Consider the following 19,901-nt stretch of genomic DNA (forward strand, 5'->3'; position numbering starts at 1 on the left):
AGCGGTCCCTATTTATCTACTTGCACCCGGGGGTGCTTTTGAACTGCTAGGTTGGCAGGCGCTGGGACCGAACAACGGGAGCACACCCCGCCGCGGGGATTCGAACCGCCGACCTTTCGATTGGCAAGTCCTAGGCGCTGAGGCTTTAACCCACAGCGCCACCCGCATCCCTGGGTAGATCTAGCTAAACATGAATGTTTTTAGCAGCTGCTGAAAAGAGTACATATTAGCAGTGTTATTTTAGAAAGATGAACTTTGCCATTTCCTATCTGAACAGAACATCCGTTACGATGCCATGCATGTTTTATGTATTTATCCAAGGTAAATGAGCCAGTAATGTCTGAGCATTACTTCCAGACTTTAAAATAAGCGCTGTTCCTTAAATGTGAACGTGTGGTTTTTATTATGTTACGATAAAGCTAGGAAGTCAGCACCACAAATGGTGCACTCTAAGAAGTTCCTACTTAATCAGGAAACATTTTGGAATATGCTAGACCTCCATGGAATTCAAGCCTTTAGCACTCTGGCAGCATCACTAAGTGGCAAGAGAGAGCAGTGCGTTGAAAGAGAGTCCACAGCACCATTAGCGGAAAGGCATCATAATGACTCTGCTTTGTGTATTTTACTACATTTGCCATTTGTGGCCCTGCTCTGGGTGCAGACGTGTTGGGGGTGGATACAAGGAACAGGTCCCTTTTGATGGTGGCTCCCTGGTGACGGAATGCCTTTCCCAGAGAGGCTCACTAGGCACCTACATTGTGGTCTGTTTGGCACCAGGCAAAGGCATGTTATTTTTCCAGCCTTTTGAATCTCAAAATCTTCTCCTGCTTTTTAATTATGTTATTTTCTGCCGCTAATTTTGTTTGGAATTTGCTGTGTTTATTATGTTTTAGATGTCACGTTTACTATTTAACTTTGTATCTTACGGACAATTTATTTATCTTCAGAAACATGAGATCTTTCACCTACCATCCAGGAAAAATATATTCCATTGTTCTCTTCAATTTGTATATTGATTATCAGGTGCCATGCAGCCCAGTCTTGAGTTTAACAGCTTAGAAATCTAAATGTGGTACAATCACAGGATTGTATTAGTGAGCATGTAACTAGGATAATTTATCTGAGTTAGCTAGAGTCAACACTGCCGCTACACATGCAAGTTGTCGTCACATTGTTAATTTTTGTTCTCTTTTAGGAACACACAGTCTGGATTGGGTAGCTTGATTTATGAGCAGCTGATGAAGGGCAAACAGCGCCCCCCCCTGCCACCCCCACATTGGGAACAAACAGCTAGAGCAGTGATGGCGGACCTTTTACAGACCGAGTGCCCAAACTGTAAAGCAAAACCCACTTATTTATCGCAAAGTGCCAACACGGCAATTTAACCCGTATATCTCATTTTTTCTGTGTGTTTCTCGTTTCTTCTTTATGACTGCTGTTGTAATAAATATGCCTTCATAAAAGTTATTGCATTACATTCTTCATTAAATTATCTTCCCATTGATATATAATTTTATGGTATAACTCAGTGCTTTTTTTCTAAAAAAATGTTTAGGGGTACTCTCATTTTGACTCAAGAAAATCGCCACCGGAGGGAAATAAATGCAGTTCAAATCAGGAAAAATAAATATAGTGAATTTCTTCGCCCGTTAAATTCACAATGTTTAAGGGTCTGCGTCCCTACATTAAAAAAGGACTGGTATTACTCGAAAACAAAGTGATGTTATCAGCCATCAAACCTTGAAAATTCATTTTTTCCAGAAAGTTCCACAATTCTGGCCACTAGTGTACACTGGAGGGCTGTACTAAGAGCCACCCTCTCCCAATTTGTAATATGAGATAATAATGATTGTGTGCGCACACACATATGAATATAAATAAATAAGCCCAGCCAGATGGCCGGGAGAAGAAGAAGAAGAAGAAGAAGAAGAAGAAGAAGTTGTTGTTGATGATGATGATGATGATGATGTTATATTTTGCCATTTCTTTGGCTGCTGTTTGATCAGAGCGTCCACGGAATGAATTTCTCTGTTGGCTTCCGCGGGAAAGCCCAGCGAACATGTAAACCCAGCAGCCCCTTCTTAGATTGTCGTCTTTATATGCTTACTGACCTGGGAGTTAAGGCCTGCTGAACTCAAGGCGACTTACTCCCGAGTAGGAGACTGGCAGGAGGCCCTAGCGCATCAAAAGTCAATGCCTGCGCAGCCCTTCGATGCACCAGCCTTCATCTCCTCCTCCACCTCCTCCCCGCCCGCCCCTGACATGGAAGCTATGGCCCTGCTGGGGTGACGGCGCACATGCCCACGGAGAGGGTTCTGAGTGCCCTCTCTGGTATGTGTGCCATAGGTTCGCCACCACTGAGCTAGAGTCACTAACTACCCGGCCTCTTCCAGTCAAATGATCCCATGAGGTTGACATGTCCTATGACCCAACCTCTCTGCTTATAACAAGAAGTGTTTAACTTTTCTTTTCAATGGGCTGCTTCAAAAATGACACAATTACGCTCTGAAACACATCTCTAATTCCCAGCAAAAGACATTGACAAATCCTTTGGAAAGAAACAAGCAAGAAGGCGAAACAATCAGAGCCTTGGCAGTTCTCAATGTTCTAACGAAAGAAACTCTTTGTCTCATATCAACAGGAAGGACACCATGATAAAATAATGATTAGCACTATCAAATAATAAATATTTCATTAAAACTACAAGTATCCAGCCAATCAAATGGAATTGCTGGCAACCATTTCCCAGTCTGTGTGAGGCTGCTTCAGCATGAAGATTGCTTGTCAAACTAAGACATATTGCAACACTTTGCATTAGAGTTGCAACCGTCTGTGAAGTTCCCATTCACTGGAATGCATTTCACAAACTGATATTCCATCATTTAACTCCAATGAAGTTGGGGGGAGTTTCTCGGTGGACAAGCCAGATTTGGCAGGGAGGGAAAAGGTAACCTGTTTTTGTATCACAGCGTAACCAGTTAGAGAAACCATTAGTTGTTTATCAGTTACTCAGCTCTAGATACAGTGGTACCTCGGGTTACATACGCTTCAGGTTACAGACTCCGCTAACCCAGAAATAGTGCTTCAGGTTAAGAACTTTGCTTCAGGATGAGAACAGAAATCGTGCTCCGGCGGCATGGCAGCAGCAGGAGGCCCCATTAGCTAAAGTGGTGCTTCAGGTTAAGAACAATTTCAGGTTAAGAACGGACCTCCGGAACGAATTAAGTACTTAACCCAAGGTACTACTGTATTGTCACAAATTCTGATTTGTGGGTTGTGTGGAAGGGAGTTGATTCACTGGAGGGTTGGGACTTGGCATTGCTCACTCTCATCATTTTCAGCACATGTGAAAACCGAATTCTCAAATAGGCCTTGTCAAGAAATGTTATAAATTCTGACTGCCTGTGTTCTTCTCTAAGGATTCCCCCTGTACCACCTGAAGGGGCAATCCTATTGGGCAGATTTCTCTTACTGCAGATATGACATCATTCATCCTTACAGACACTCTGAGTGCTTACAAGCTATCAGCTGGTCTGAATCACCATAGGAGCCGATACCCTTTGTCAATAGTGATCTTTTTTCTGTAAAAAGCGGGACTTGGGTGTCTCAGCAAGTTCAGTTCGTTCTCTCTCTCTCTCTCTCTCTCAAATCAAGCTTTTCCTTCTGATACCTAGGTAACGTGTATGGTTTGCTTGAAGTATCAAAATCCCAGAGAACAAAAGTACTCCTGGAGCAATGGAGGTTTTGAGCGTCCTGCTTGATGTTTCATCATTACCAGCCAATGCACTTGTCTAAAGAACCTTGCTCTTTTTCTATTTTCCACATGTTTCGGTCAGTTTTAGAAGCATTTTCTTCCTTTCCCTTTCCATTGCCATGTGATCTCTGATTTCCTGTAAAACAAATTAATTTATCTCTCTTTCTTCTTTGATTTTCAGCACTGTTTTTCAGATGCATACTGTCTTGAAGCTTAAATCCATTGCAACTCTGTTCAAGTTATGCTACTGGTGCCCACATAATCAGGGGATTTTGAAAGAGAATCAAGACGTCCCCAACTGCATATAGGTTTTATAAATTCTCAGACCTGGGTAGGGTTCACATAGGAGAAGCCATCTCTTTGGGCACCCGGCTTCCACTTTGTTTAGGGTTTTAAAGTTCAAATCCAATACTTTGAATTGTGCCTAGGAATATATTTCTAGTCAGTGAAGCAGTGGAGTCTCATTATCCTAATAACTGACCCAGCTGAAGTTTCTGAACACTCATCAAAGGCATTCTCACATAGACCATGTTACAGTAATCCAGAAGACATGTTCCACTATGGCTGGGTATGATAATTCAAGGGATGGGCAAGCCTCAGCTCTACTGCTGTAACCTGGGCATCCAAACACAAAGTTGGATGCAGAAGGACACTTCAGTTGTGAACCTGTCTTCAAAGGAAGTGGAACTCTACTGAAGGCAATGTCAGTCCTTTGGGTTGTTAGCTCAAGGAAGGAGCGAAAGCTCAGTGGTAAAACACACTGAACGTTAAAGATCCTGAAGGCTGGGGTGTACTTTTGCCAAGGAAATCTTTAATAAAAACATTTCTTTAAAAATGAAAAAAGAAAAGTATGTGATTGTGAGCTGGAGAGCTCTACCCGTCTGGCTGACAGTACTGAATGGTTGACCATGAAACACAATGCGAAGCAATTTCCTATATTCTTACAATAACCAAAGTGATAGAAGCTGGACTTCCAAAAGAAATTTCATGGTGACGTAGGGACAACAGAACGGTGTATAATCAAATAGAATGTACTCTGGTTGCCTGTCTTGCACCTGCAATATAATGAATTTGACTACGAGAGGTTTTTGTTGCTCCTAAGAAGAATTAAGCCAGTGAGAAGGTTCATTTTTAAAACTGATTGAAACTGAATGCTCTGCAACTATGCAATTTACACTTCACATTTCACTTAGCTATTCTGCCTCTTTTTCTCTAGGGATATTGTTATGCTCAGCTGGGTAGATTTTGTTTAACTTTGAACTGATTACTCTTATCCTTCAAACCTCAGCAGCCCCCAGAGTTGTCTCTGAGATACAAATAGTCATACCAAGAATGAAAATTAATTCAAGGATTCAGGTGAAGTAATTAAGTTTTCCAGTGAAAGTATAAAAGAATCTGCACACAGAGAGACCAACTGAACTGTGGCGGGAATGTATATCCAGTTTTATGTTACTATGAAAGTCTCAGAATATATGAGATTAACAAATCTATCAAAGCCACAACAAAAAATAAAGAGGTTGGTACCCACTAGCATGAAAACCAAAAAAAGAGAAGGCACAAATTACACTAAGGGGGGAGGGATAAAATATCAAGGATGCAAGAAAATGAAAAATAAATTGGCCCAATACAAACAAATATACAGTAGTTCACTAAATCACATAGTGATGTGCTTCTTAAGTGTCCAAGAAGAATAATTTTAATTCAAAGTGTGCTGGCCCCAAACAGTGCTATTTTTCTAGAAGAAGAGGTGTCAGAACTGATAATGAGCACCTCCTTTGTTCTCTTATAATGGCAATGGCACCCACTTGAGAGGTGCTGGAACTGAGTTCCAGTGAGTTCTGGCTGAAAAAAGGGCTCTGCCCCCCCCCAAAAAAAATCTTTCCTGTCCACTTTTGGGATTTCATCTCCCCATTTTATTCCCCAGACATCAGCATGAGTCAGAAAACAAGCAGTGTTATACTTGATTGTACATGATTACCGTATTTTTCGCCCTATAGGATACACTTTTCCCCCTCCAAAAATGAAGGGGAAATGTGTGTGCGTCCTATGGGGCGAATGCAGGCTTTTGCTGAAGCCTGGAGAGCAAGAGGGGTCGGTGCGCACCGACCCTCTCGCTCTCCAGGTTTCAGGAAGCGATCTGCAAGCCTAGGGAGCCCGGCGGGAAGTCGCACCGGGCTCCCAAGGCTTGCGGAGAGCTGCCCAAAGCCCGCCAGGCTCCCAAGGCTTGCAGATAGCAGCCTGTTCTGGGGGCTGGGGTGGGGGGAAGATCGGGCTTCCCCTGCCCCAGCCCCGCGCCTGGGGGGAAATAATTTTTTTTTCTTTATTCCCCCCCCCCAAAAAAAAAACTAGGTGCGCCCTATGGGCCGGTGCGCCCTATAGGGCACAAAATACAGTAGATAGCTGTATTTCACAGGAAAAGTCCCACATTCCAGACCTGAAAGCATAGCAAGTCCACCTGGCATTCAAAACAATAGGCAAGTCAGTTTGAGAAGAAAATCCAACAGTAATAAATTAAAATAAACATATTTAGCAAAAGAGATATCTTGAAACAATGCAAATTTTAGCGTCCAATACAGTAGACCAACTTCAGTCCTTATTTAAACATGACACTTGGCTGTCTGGGTGTTCCCCATGACCAGCTTTTCACTTAAAATTTATTCAGATTGCTTATCACACCTGCAGACCAATCCATGCGAACAGTAAGCAAACCAGCAGATGCACCACTGGAACAACAACAATTCCTCTGCAAACTTAGCATCAGCATCAGCACCAGCCCCATTTCCTTATTTCTTTACATATCAAATTTTGACCCAAAGGCCCCCAAAGCAGCAGAAAACATATTAAAACAAAATATTCAATAAAATGCCATTTATTGAATTACATTTATAGCCTGCCTTTCCTCCTGAAGGTGGAGAGAAAAGGCTGGATTTAGAAGGATTTTCTGCACGCAGGGTGGGGAGAGAGAGAGAGAGAGAGAGAGAGAGGGAGAGAGAGAGAGAGAGAGAGAGAGAGACAGACAGACAGACAGACAGACAGACTATGGGCACTATATTTTTCAGAGCTCAAGAATCATTTTCTCACTGGCTCTGGGGACATTTTCAGCTTGACCAATTCATCCTAAAATATGGACTCATGTGGAGCATCCTGTTGATAAATATAAGTTACAAACATGCAGGGACTAAAAGTGGACAAGAGGAAATGCTGTACTCCATCTGCTATTTGAGAAAAGAATAGGGTCTGAAATCACAGAGTCTAGCAAAACATGCACCAGCAGCAATCTTTATATATGTCCACTCTATGTTCTTATATTGCTACTATTTATGAGCTGACTGTCACAGCAGATCAGAGCTCTTGTTTATTGAGGTTCTGGCATCACTCGCAGGATAAATATAAATTCACTAAATCTCCTGCCTGCTGTGCTGTCTGCATAATCCTTTAACCTTTTGTTTCCCATGTCCAAGGCACTTTTCTGCACACATACCCATGGGCCCCATAGGTCTCTATTCCCTTTATTGTCCTCCTATTCTTCCTTGTTTCTCAAACTGTCACCTCTTGACAGTGGGGTTCATCTCCCTGTGCCTCAAGGCTGCCGTCAACATATGCTGCAACGAAGCATCACTTAAGGGGAGGAACTTCAAATAAGAGATTCTGGAGAAAGGGAACTAATTTTTAAGAGAACCTATCCATAAGATACGAAGCCTAGCACATACTACTAAATATATATTTTTAAAAGAGCATATCACATGAATGCTGAAGGGAAGGGAGGGGGGAGAGACTGGGAGTTAGGAAATGACACAATTATTGACCATCTGAGTAGGTGATTACAATAGTAACTGTGCAGATGAAAATGATAGAAGTCAACTGTGTCACTGCCTGCATCTTGCCCGTTGCAGTAAAGGGCTCATGGAACACACGTAATAAGAAGTTCCGTTTTGCAGATAAATAACTTGGCTTTTGAGTGAACTCTTCAAAGGTACACTAATGCCAGAAACAGAGTTAGATGCCACCAAAGGTCATCATATCCTACATTTGCCTCCAAAATAGTTTACTGCCCAGTAGGATATCCTGCAAGCTGAAAAGATCAGTCTATGTGCAATTCAGAGCACAGTGTACAAGCAGATATCAGGTGCGCTGCCGAGAGGCTATGCTTACAGGAAATGGTTCTGAAAATGTACCATCAAATGTAATTGATTATATGATTTATGTTTGTTTTTTTAAAAAATGAACATTTAAACAATTAAAATCTGTGTAGAAAAGATAATAACTGCACATAATAAAACTGCATAAAATCAATAGAAAATAGATAATCTCACTTTAATTGTACAATAACTAGCAGTATATCAAAACAATATCCTACATTTTCATTTTTTACGCCACAGGTTGCTCCTAAGGGGAAACAATTTAAACATACAATCACAGCAGAATGAGTAGAAATAACCTATAAGGATGTTAAATACTACTGTATTATATTTATGAAAGCACAACTCTGGTGCAACATCTCCTACTGAAGGAGGTCAAGAGAGTTTTTTACGTGTGTTTTACAACTAGGCTGGCATACATAAACCAGGCAACCTACCTCAGCACACAGAATAATTGCTACAAATAATCAAGCAAGGAATAAAGTTAGGCTTCAATATAAACATTGCAAACATGACCTATGATGATTTAATAAAATCAGATCCCCCCCCCCACACCCTAAGAGTCTTACACTTCTTAATTTACTTCAGTCAGCCTTGGAAAAACTCACTCCCCCCCACCCCCACCCCTTTCATTCAAGTATTACTTTTATTAGATATTTTCATTAGAAAATAGAGGTTTCACACCCTGGCATGGAACACAGACCTGAATGAGAAACTAGAGGAGGAAGTCTGGAACAAGAGTTGGGTGACGAACGCGAAGAGGCTGATCTGCATGAAGAATTGCTAGAACGAGCCGCTAAACCACTGATATACAACACCTGTCAGACTGCACATAATCAAAAAGACATTAAGTCTCCTTTGTTGGAAAGTGAGTAGGCAGATTATATCACTCTACCATCTGTGATGGGAATTCCCTACAGTCCAGATTTTCTGGAGCAGACTACTGTGAGGACATCCTCCATTGCCAGATGAAATGTGATCTCAACAAGGCTTATTCTCCTGAACCGCAGATACTAGTGGTGCTTTCAAATTCCTTAAGAACCTCTATTTCAAATTTGGTGATGGCAGCTAAGCTGTGCATTCTCCAAACAAAGCAAAACTTTTCTTCACACACAGCCATAAGATGATAGTTTAAATTAAGTATAAATTAAGAAAAGTGATGGGGGGGGTGCAGTGGAAAGTGTGGGGTAACACTTGCTTTGATTTAACAAGGTCTTGCCTTCCTGCAAACAAATGTTCACTAAATCATCAACCTTGTCTAATCTCCCTGCAAACAAATTAGGATGAATGCTCAATAAACAAGTCTTCTGGAAGCGACCTAAGTATGTTGGTCCAAATCTAAATTAAAAGCCCCAGGAAAATGGGAAATCTAAAAAAATTTGGGAGTGGAATGACTGTAAGCTGGAAACAAATTCCTGGGTTGAGCACACAGAATATCATAGCACATAATCATGGCCAGAGGTATTCTGTTTCTTAATTCTAAGTGTACGCCTGTACCCATACCTGGTGCACCAGCTGGGGGGGATGAAGCATTCCCCCCCCCCAAGTTCTTAAGGAGAGGACTGAGAACCCTTCAATTTTGAGTGGTGATGTCAGCACTTCTCACAATGTCACGTGACATCACCCCCCTCAATAGCGCCTTTGGCACACACACCAATTACTGCCATGTACCTGGTTCTAGTTGGCAGAGTTTGGGCCACCATTATTTTTTTTTTAATGAAAAAGATCCTACAAGTTTGAAGACTGCCCACACTAGATTAAGGTCTTTATATTACAGGCACTGAAATATATATATTCTCCATGGGTTTGGCAAACTTACCATCCAGGTATAGGGCAGTATATAAATTCAAAGATGAAGAAGAAGAAGAAGAAGAAGAAGAAGAAGAAGAAGAAGTCGTCTTTGATTTGTTTTTCTATAATTCCTGTATTTGCAGACATGGACTATCTATCTGCCAACCTGACTGGAAAAAATCCTCCACTGCTTTAAGCTGTGTCTGTCTACAATTGCTCTTTAAATCTTCACTGAAATCCTTTTAGCTTTGCGTTTGGTCAGGCAGGTCAACCATCTTTTACAAAGAGCCTGCATGTTACAGACTGTGGCCGTTATGATTTCAGGTTATTTTCCATTCTACTTGTCTCCTTTTTCCGCTGTGCCATTGCAGTTTTACTCAACGATGCTGCAAAACAGCTGAGTCCCAAGGGGGTTCAAGAAATAAATCAAACACCAGGGCAACTATGTCATCAGAAAGATTGCTTATGTCTTGCCATGGGTCTTGACCCTTTCCACTGCCACTTGCCTGGTTCACCTAATTGCTAATCATCAAGTCCCATGTATGAAAAAACAGCATATTGAATGTTGACCTTTGGTCCAGAAATCTAGCCCTAAGCCATGCAATAACCTATATGATAATGCCACTGCCTTTTAACCAGCTGGTTAGAATCTGTAATAGCCTGATTCATTTGAGACATTCCTCAGCCCACTCAATGATTCCACAAAGGGAGTCCTCATCACCCGTGTTAGGCACTACGTTCCTTTTTGAGTGCCTGAGATCCAATTTTCATAGAACATTAACATTCCAGTGCTAGTGCTACTTTCACAGGAACACTAAAAAAATTACACTGGGGAAAGTGGGCAAACTACTGCTGCTGCTTTTCAAAAAAAGAATAAACTAAAGACATCCCACATAACCAATAATGTCCTTTCTGGTGTGTTTAATAGCCTGCTACTTTGATTTAATATTGTTGTTGTTGTTGTTGTTTAGTCGTTCAGTCGTGTCCGACTCTTCGTGCCCCTTCGCCACGGCAAGGCAGTGATCCATGAAGGGGGATTTAATATTAGAAACATAGAATTGTAGAATTGGAAGAGACCACAAGAGTCATCTAGTCCAACAAGGGAATATTTTGTTCACCTTAGGTCTCGAACCCATGACTCTCTGAGATCCAGAGTCTCATGCTCTACCAACTGAGCTATGCCTCCTTATGCTGCTGTAACACTTTCTGTAATGTTGGAGAGGGATTGTTTTGAATAAGTGTTTATCTGGAACTTCACATGCACTACAAATAAGAGTCATTGCAGATGTTTGGTTTGAATGATTATAACATGCTAAACGACAGCATAAGGGTGCTTTGGAAGTTAGTCGTTTGTGGTGTTTCTGGCTGGAACAGGTAAAATCAAAATCTTAAAAGGGAAGTATACTCTGAAGCACCTATTGGCTGCTGTCCCTAGGCTATTACAGAGGCTTTGAAGGGCACCTGAAAGCAGACTGGGTAATTCAGAATATTTTGAACCAAAGAGCACCATGTACCATAATATCAGGTTTCACAGATCTCCTGCTTCTTCTTCTTTTTTTAAAATGACTTTGTGACTGTGAAAGTAACAGTTTTCTATATTTAACGACACACACATCTAAGCAAGATGTGCATAGGGATAATATAAGTCTGCGCTGGATGGAAGCCAGTCACTTCATGCTCACTTCAGCATATGTCTCCCTTCGCAGCTCCCAGAGCACCAAATCCCATATTCTCTATGTGCATCAACATGAATTTGCCCACAGTCTAGTAATATGCAATGCCAAACAAGAACAGCTGAAAAGCTGGTTTCAAATCCTATACTTAGAGACTGCTTTACTATATTTTTCTAATAATGCTTCATTTAATGGCATTATGGAGGACATTAATGTTCACTTTCTCATGTAAGCTTTGAGGTCACCACTATAACATTCCATTATGAAATAATTGTTGATATACATACAGTGTCTCAGAGACTGTTCCTCCTATTGCTTGACATTCCACTAAACCTGAGGCAGGTTCCATACTCATTTACCCTCTTGGCAGCCTGTCAGTAAACACATGCCAGCGCATGATGCTTCACGGCACTATCTGCAGAGAATTTAGTCCACATGGAACAGAACCAGCTGGAGCTACAAGAACATGAACCTCCTAAAGTACATGTCTTTTCTCCTAGCATAAAATGTCAGGATGTGTCCTCAAATGACTCCACTAAGGTCATTAGATTCATACGGGCAGCGTAAAGAGTGGATGTTTACACAAGCCTCCGTGGTTGTTTTATCAATAGCAGCACACAAAACATTTGCATGAGATAGGAGAATTCCCCAAAAAGAGAATCCAAACTCTGAATTGCTGGTAATAGGATGCAACATGAATATAAATAACACAAGTCAGAAAAAAATATTTATGTAACTTACAATGTGTAAAACACACATAACCACACGTGCATTTTTATTTTCATTTACTTGTCCCAGGAACATTTAACGGAAACATGCTGAATGCTTTCCATTCATATAGAAAAAAACATAAAAGTTGATGTGAAACCACTTAAAAACGAGCGGCCATGACAGTCTGTACAGACCCTGCCTTTAAAACTTCTGCAGAACAAGGACCAAGACTGGAGCAGAATGAGATCCCTGAGCTTTCCCTTACACCAGCAAATCTGAATTCCAACTGTCCTGACTGAACGAAACTAAACTGACTGAAACCCAAGTAAAACTGACTAAAGTTGTATGAAGGTTGCACTTCTACTCCATTAGATGCAGCACAAACTTTTCAACGTTGCTGTTGCTATAGTTTGTGGTAGTAATAGTAGTAGTATTCAAAATATTTTATGTACTTTTTATTAAAATGATACCAAGGTGGTGTTCAACAAAACAGTTTGGTACAAACCACTGGAAAACAATAAAATATACAATATTTATTTATTTCATAAAGTTTATATACTGCTTGATTATAGAAAACCTCGAAGTGGCTTACAAAAAGAATAAAACAAGATTATTAGTAACAACAACTAAAACGTTCAAAGAATTAAAAACTGGCAATAAACTAAAAACACATCAGCATTCTAAATATCTGGGTAGGCTGGTTGAAACAAAAATAGTTTTAACAGGCACTGAAAAGAATAAAGTGAAGCCACCTGCCTGACGTCAACAGGCATGAAGTTCCAAAGTGTAGTTTCTGCCACATTAAAAGATTGATTTCTTACGACTGCAGAACAGGTATTACATGGCACCTGTAACAGTGCCAATTTCACAGATCAAAAGGGTGTAAGGCAATATTGCAGATAGATGGGTCCCAAGTTTTTAAGGGCTTTACATACCAATACTAACCCTCTGAACCTGACCCAGTACAAATCAGCAACCAGTGCAGATCTCAGAGCGCAGGTGTTACATGCTGACAAGATCTCGCTCCTGTCAGCAATCGTGCTGCAGTATTCTGCACTAACTGCAGCTTCCGGATCAAGTGCAAGGGAAGCTCCACAAAGAGCACATTACACAATAATTCAGTCTTAAGGTAACCAGGGCATGAACTACTGCGGCCAAGCCTTCCTGGTCTAGCAATAGGTGAAGCTGTGTACCAACTGTAGTTCGGAAGAGGCACTTCTACCCACTGGGGGTACCTGAGACTCCAGGGAGAAAGCTGGACCCAGAATCACCCGGAACTGCAAACCTGCTCCTTCAGGCAGAGTGCAGCTGCATTCAGGGTAGGCAGTTGACCAAGTTCCCAACCACAGGAACTACTGACCCACAGTGCCTTCAGCTGGTGAGGATTCAAGCTCAGCTTATTTTTCCTCATCCGTCCCACCACCGTTGGCCCAGGCACTGCACAGCCTCACCTGATTTGGATGTTACAGAGAAATAGAGCTGAGTGTCATCAGCATACAGGTAGCACCTTGCCTAACTCCTCCGGAAGCAATCTAATAAAAACAACTTTTACACTCAGAGTAACCAGTAAGCATTCAACTGGTATCAGAAGCCAGGGAAAGCTGCATCCCCTGTTAGTCTTGTTGGCCCAACACCAGACGCAGGTCCTTAGATCCCGCCCCAGGGTGGAGAAGTGTTCTGGCAAAGGAGAATGAAGTTTCATGGTTATGTCTCCCTGGCCGTTGCTGCTGTACCAAGTACCCAGGCTGGGTCACCCTCTCCACCATGTTATGAGCATGATCCAGATTCTACCCCATATTTATAGATAATCATAGTGCAGAGTGACAACAAACATGAATAGGAGTATATGCTTTGACTCCCGCCTCTCAGATAGAAGCCCATTTGCTGCTGTATCATATGCATATGATTCCTGACCAGCCATAGCAAAGTATGGATCACATACCTCAACCATGGTGTCCAGCAGCCAAGGCTATTCCTGCCTGCAGTGTGTAGGTAATTAATCCACTGGCAGTCTAAGCAACTGGGGATTGGTTTGTGTGAGGAAGGGATACTGCAGGTCCATTGGGGCCAAAGCAGAGCAGAGATCGATGAATGTGGGTGTGTACTTTGGCCAACCAGCGTAGACTCTGGACTGCAGGTCAATATATCCTCACCCACTTCTCCATCATCTAGTAAGTGAATAGGGTCTTCTTGGCCTCCTATGCTTGATCATCCAACTGTGATGAGGAAACCTAGGAATGCTCCATTCCCTGCAGTTAAGCCCATCTTTATGTACAAAGGACCGGATCAAACCCTATGCTTTGGCATCAGCTTCTTGGGTCAGTACAGCAATTGATAGCCCCCTCCCAATCAGTGTACTCAGCTTTCTTTTATTTGAAGTACTAAGAAAACTCCAAGCTGCTAACTGTTACTTATCTGCTATAAGTAAATTTGCTGTCATAACTGCAAATTCTTTCTTTTCTGCCCTATGAAAAAAATGCTATCAAACATAGACATTTAAATATACTCACAAAAACAAAAGTTAGTGATTTAAGCTATATTGCCTCACCTACTTAATATCTCCAAACCTCTGCAAGTAACAAAGAAACAACTATCTCTTTCAAAATATTCTTCCATTGAAGCAGAAAGACTTATTCAAATTGCTTCAAGTATCCACTTGTGCTAAACCATCTTGAACATTATCAGATATGTACTCTATTTTTTAAATGACCAATATATCAACAACACCACCACTTCATGTTACAGTTCCCTGGCAATCTATCAAATCAACATTTCTGTAGTACACATATATCAAATGAATGTTTTCCTACTACAGGTAAATAAATTCCTCTACACCACACACATTCAGTCAATCATTTCTATATAGTGCATAGTGGTTCACTAATCTTTTCTCCCCTTGGGGAACTAGATAGTAGCTTTCATATTCAATAGATTTCAGCCATTCATGTATTTCATGAAGCCTGCTACTAAATCCTCCAGTTAAAAGCCATTGGGGTGTGTTAACAGCACAACATACTGAAATAAAAATTCCTGGCAGTTGGAAATAAAGAGAGAGGAAGAGGTTAATAGATTCTTAATTGTATTGTCCATCTCCACTTGTCAGAGAGGCATTGAAAAATGCAGTCTACCAACCACTCTCAGCAGAGGTTATGTTACCCATACATTCCTTCTAGAATAGAACTGAAATCTTTCATCAGTTATGCTTGTAGATTAATCAACTGAATGTTTTGTTGATTAATAAGTGATAATTAGTTTTAATTTGCTGGGATATTTATTTTTCCATGCTATTTTGGCTCATGAAAATGAGAAAACTAAAAATGGCCCTTGCACAGCGAGTGTTGGCTTTCCTTATGTTTATTAATTAATAAGCTATACTGTACTCCTTTCAATATCTCAAAAAGGAATAATATACAAAATTTATTTCCATGTAATCAATTCATTATTTGATTTAGCCTGTCAGGAATCAGCTATACATTCTCTGTCTGGTTGCCAGCCCTGATCATTCTTTTTGCTTAAGCCCCACAAACAGCATAAATATTTTTCTATTACCGAACACAGCTAGAGCTGCTGCCAGGGGGTTCCCTAGCTCCTAATTCAGTTGCTGGATTGTGTATTGGTCCGAGATTTATTTATTTTTAACCACACAGGAAAAAGGGAAAGCTGCTGCACATACTGTTAACCATCCCGATATACAGATGCAAAATGTAAATATAAGTAAGCATCTAAAGGCTGAGGATTACTGTGCTGCAATATACCTAGTGACACCATACACAGATACCAAGAGCCTTGCTTTTCTGAAACCTCCTGTGCAACAAGACCAGCCACCCAGCACCCCGTCGAATTCTATGTCCCTAGAAATACCATACACTATTCTGGAGCATATAGGGAAAGTAGAACAGCAAGTGTCCACCTCTATCCATAACAGCCTGTTTTCAATGAGCAAAAATTGTCGGCACACTGTTTCATCACCAGAATACTTTAGTCTTCACTTGTGGTGCTTACGTTTTATTTATGTCTTTCTTTCAAAGGACTACATGACCACTCCTGTACAGTATTTGGACAACACAATAAGGCAGTGCTCAACTCTTAAAAAATAAAAAGTGCTGACCGCCCTGACTCAGAATCATCAGTACCACCCAGACAGACCAAGAGTCAAATTCAATGTGCACAAGTTTCCTATAGTGGTAGAAAACACAGCACAACTAATAAATGGTGAAGAAAAGTTGCTTCTCCAGTCATCTGCATTGTCACGGGCATCACCCAACCAGAGCTGTGCCACCCATGCTATCCAGAGAGCGCCCCAACTCACAATGGCCCCTCTGAGTGGGGAAAAGGATCGCATCCCCTCCCCTTCCCCAAAAGCAACAATATCACGCAGCTTTTGCTATTACAGAGCTGCAGCCTCTGCAAAGCAGAAAGGCTTTCTCTCGAGGAAGCACGTCTGGATGCCACGCAAGGAATGCGCAGCAGCTACGGAATCGCTGCGCTGCAAACCAGTAGCCTGGGAAGGCCCTTCCTTGGTTAACTTCCCAGGTTTTTAGCACCAATTTTCCATTTCTAAGCTCTCCCACCCACCCACCTGGTGGTACCCAGCCCTTCGCCTGCGAGGAAGTTCTCCCTGCGCTGATGCGCTCGGGGGAATTGCGCGCGAGAGTTTGCGCGACGGCGGGAGGGCAAGGGGGTGGCACGAAGCCAGCAGGGATGCCGAGGGGCGTCCGCCAGCCAGCCCCATTTTTTGCAAGGGGCGCAAGGGGTGGGGTGCCTGCTCCAGAGCCCAGCCGGGTAGAAGCACCTGGATGTGGCAGATGATCTCGGAGTCGTCCAGCAGCCGGATGGTGCACTTCATCTCCTGGCTCAAAGACCTGATGCTCGAGCTCCGGAACCGGATCATTTTCATGGTCCTCCTGCCGCCTCGCCTCACGCACTCGCAGGGCGCGAACATGCACCGCAGTCCGGAGCGGGGGGGCCCGGCGACCAGCCCTGCTGCCTCGGCCCCTCCTGGCCGGGAGGGGAGATGGATGACGGGGAGGAGGAGGAAGGGACCCCGGGAGCCAAGGAAGGAGGGACCGAGCGCCTCCCTCCCTCGCCAGGCGGCGAGCGCCTCAAGCCCGAGGAGGCGGCGGCGGTTCCCGCTGCTGTTGCTGGGTGAACATCATGCTGAGGAAGAAGCGGGGCGGGAGGAGCGGCGACGAAGGGGAGGCGGCGGAGGAGGAGGCGGCTGCTGCTGTCCTCCCTTTGCCCCCCCTCGCCTCGCCCAAGGCAGCTCCTGTCCCGGCCTAAAGGGGGCCGCGCTGGCGCTGGCGCCGGAGGCGAAGGGAGAGCGCCCGTCGCGCGCTCACAGCGGCCGGCTGCGGTGGGGACGGCTCTGCTCACTGCGCTGCCGCCGCTGCGTCAGGCTTCGCTCTTCCCTCTCGCGCCTCCCTCCCCGCCCGCCCGCCCGGCCGCCTCTCTCTCTCTCTCGCCGTTGCCCCTCCCTCGGGCGCCTGCCCTCCCCTTCGCGCGCCTTCGCCCCTCGCTCCTTCTTCCCCTTCTCGCCCTCATATTCCCTTCCTTTTGCGCTGCCGCTCGCCTTCAGCCTCCTCCTGGTTCTCCCTCGCTTCCTGGCCCTTTCCCTTCCTCCTTTCCTGCTCCTCTTCGCGTCCTTTCCATTTCTTCCACCCCAGCCTCAGATTTATTTCCTTCAGCCTTCGCCACCTCTCATACTTTACCCCCTTCCTTGCGCCATTTCCCATTTTCCTCCCTCAACTTTTCTTTTCTCTCCTCCCCTCATTCCTTCGTTTGTTTTCCCCACTTCAGTCACATATTCGCTTCCTCGCCTTATATTGTCTTCAGCCCCTTCATTCCCTTTCCCTTCCCCTTGGCGCCCACAGGGGACCCACTCGCTTGGGGGACACTTCCCTAGGCTACTGCGTTTGGAAAGCAATAAGGAAGCTTTCTTTGGCGAAAACTGGGGTGGTGGTGACCATCAATGGGGCTTGTGCATTTCATAGAATTGTAGAGTTGGTCCAGCCCCCTGCAATGCAGGAATCTTTTGTCCAGCATGGGGCTCAAACCCACAAGCCTGAGATTGAAAGTCACCTGCTCTACCAGCTGAGCTGTTCCCCTGAGGGCTAGTGCAGGACATTTTGCCGCCTGAGGCCAAGGATGAGAGTTCACCCTTCCCATCCTATGCATTTAGTAATTTGTTAGGTTTCTACCTCGTCTTTCCCCATACATGTCTCTTTCCCCCATTATCTGTGCAACAAGCCTATAGAAGAGGCTAGGCAATAGGTAGGCAAACTAAGGCCCAGGGGCCAGATCCGGCGCAATCGCCTTCTAAATCTGGCCCATGGATGGTCCGGAAATCAGCGTGTTTTTACATGAGTAGAATGTGTGCTTTTATTTAAAATGCATTTCTTGGTTATTTGTGGGGCATAGGAATTTGTTCATTCCCCCCCCCCAAAAAAATTTATAGTCTGGCCCCCCACAAGGTCTGAGGAACAGTGGAGCGGCCCCCTGCTGAAAAAGTTTGCTGACCCCTGGGTTAGGCTAAGAGGCTGGGCCTATGAGTGGCTTTGAACACCTGCTCTCCTTGATCCTCCAACCACTAGACCACACTACAGAGGCCCACCAGACTGGCAGATGAAACTTCACTGCTAACAAAACAGAGTCCGTCACTGCAACAGGTTGGCCTAGTGGGCACAGGGCAGGCTGCATGGCACTCGCAGCTCTGTGGAGCAGGCAGGGAAGGAGCATCACTGCTTATTTCACAGTGAGTATGGCAATGCTCTCCGTGCCAAATAAATAAGCTTTTACTCATTTCTCCTTTTCCTTCCAAAGACCTTTTTATCTCCCCAGGCTTTATTAACCTCTGCCTAACGCCCTGCACATAGATCGTTTTCGGTACTGCCTATTACTGTTTTTAAAGTGATTTGTATTAGTACTTATGAACTGCCTTGGGAATTTTGAATGTAAGGTCAGGTGCATAAATACTTTAAATACAGTGGTACATCTACTTACAGACGTGATCTGTTCTGGGGTGCCATTCGCACCCCGAAAAATCTCTAAGTTGAGCTCCACTTCTGCACATGCATGTGACAGAATAAAGTGCTCCTGCGCATGTGCAAAGCGCGCAGAATGCTTCTGTGTGCGCGCATGGCGAAACCTGGAAGTATACACTTCTAGGTTTGCCTCATTCGCAACCCAAAAATCCTGAACCTAATGAAACTAGAGGTATGACTGTAAAATACAACAAAAAGTCTACCGGTCATTTTCTTTTGCACCCTCTCTGTTTTCTCCTACCTGTCCCCTACCCCATCCTTCATCTAATCTAGTTGCTTTGTTGCACTCGAGTAACAGCTAGACACAATAGGTTTGGCAGCTGTTGGGGGCGGCCTTTCCCAGTTCCTAAAAATGACTTGTTCTGCCAAGTGGAAGGATGTAAATCTTGATATTATTAGCTCCTTGGCGCCTTTCTTGGCACCCAAATCAGGCCTGGAAGAATGGGGTCATGGCTTCCTACTGTGAATCTTCAGCTGTTACCTTACCAACCTGTGGGAAAGTGTCAGGAAATAGCATAAGGATGAAGAGACGCACTTAATTCAGTGCACTTCTCCTTTGATGTGATAAGCAGGCAACTGTATAGTAAAGTAATTAAGAAAGGGAGAGAGGAATGTACAGTTAAACCCCCTTCCACAGTAAACAACTGATATAGTAGTATATTAATCAAGACCTAACCATGTCGTGGTGAATTCAGGATAGAGTGGCGAAAGCAGAGTGGAAAGGCTAAAAAGCTAATTACCTCTGCTTCTGTTAATATTTAATAAAGTGCTGGTTTTACTATACATGATCCCT

The 19,901-nt window shown here is 43.5% G+C and overlaps 1 protein-coding gene across 3 annotated transcripts in view; it reads right to left on the minus strand.

Annotated features, from left to right (window-relative positions):
- FRMD3 (FERM domain containing 3) overlaps positions 1 to 17,911 on the minus strand; it is a 137,820-nt gene extending 119,909 nt beyond the window's left edge. For 2 of the 3 annotated variants that reach the window (XM_083403446.1, XM_083403444.1), the window contains exon 1: positions 16,861 to 17,910. In XM_083403446.1, coding sequence (XP_083259572.1) covers positions 16,861 to 17,010 — 150 coding nt within the window. In that variant the 5' untranslated portion in view covers positions 17,011 to 17,910. Of the gene's footprint in view, positions 1 to 16,860 lie in introns of all 3 variants that reach the window. The other variant, XM_083403445.1, reaches the window with a different exon arrangement.
- Positions 17,912 to 19,901: the final 1,990 nt, after the last annotated feature.

This window comes from Podarcis tiliguerta (genome assembly GCF_965153285.1).
Source record: "Podarcis tiliguerta genome assembly, chromosome: 11".
Classification (NCBI taxonomy): domain Eukaryota; kingdom Metazoa; phylum Chordata; class Lepidosauria; order Squamata; family Lacertidae; genus Podarcis; species Podarcis tiliguerta.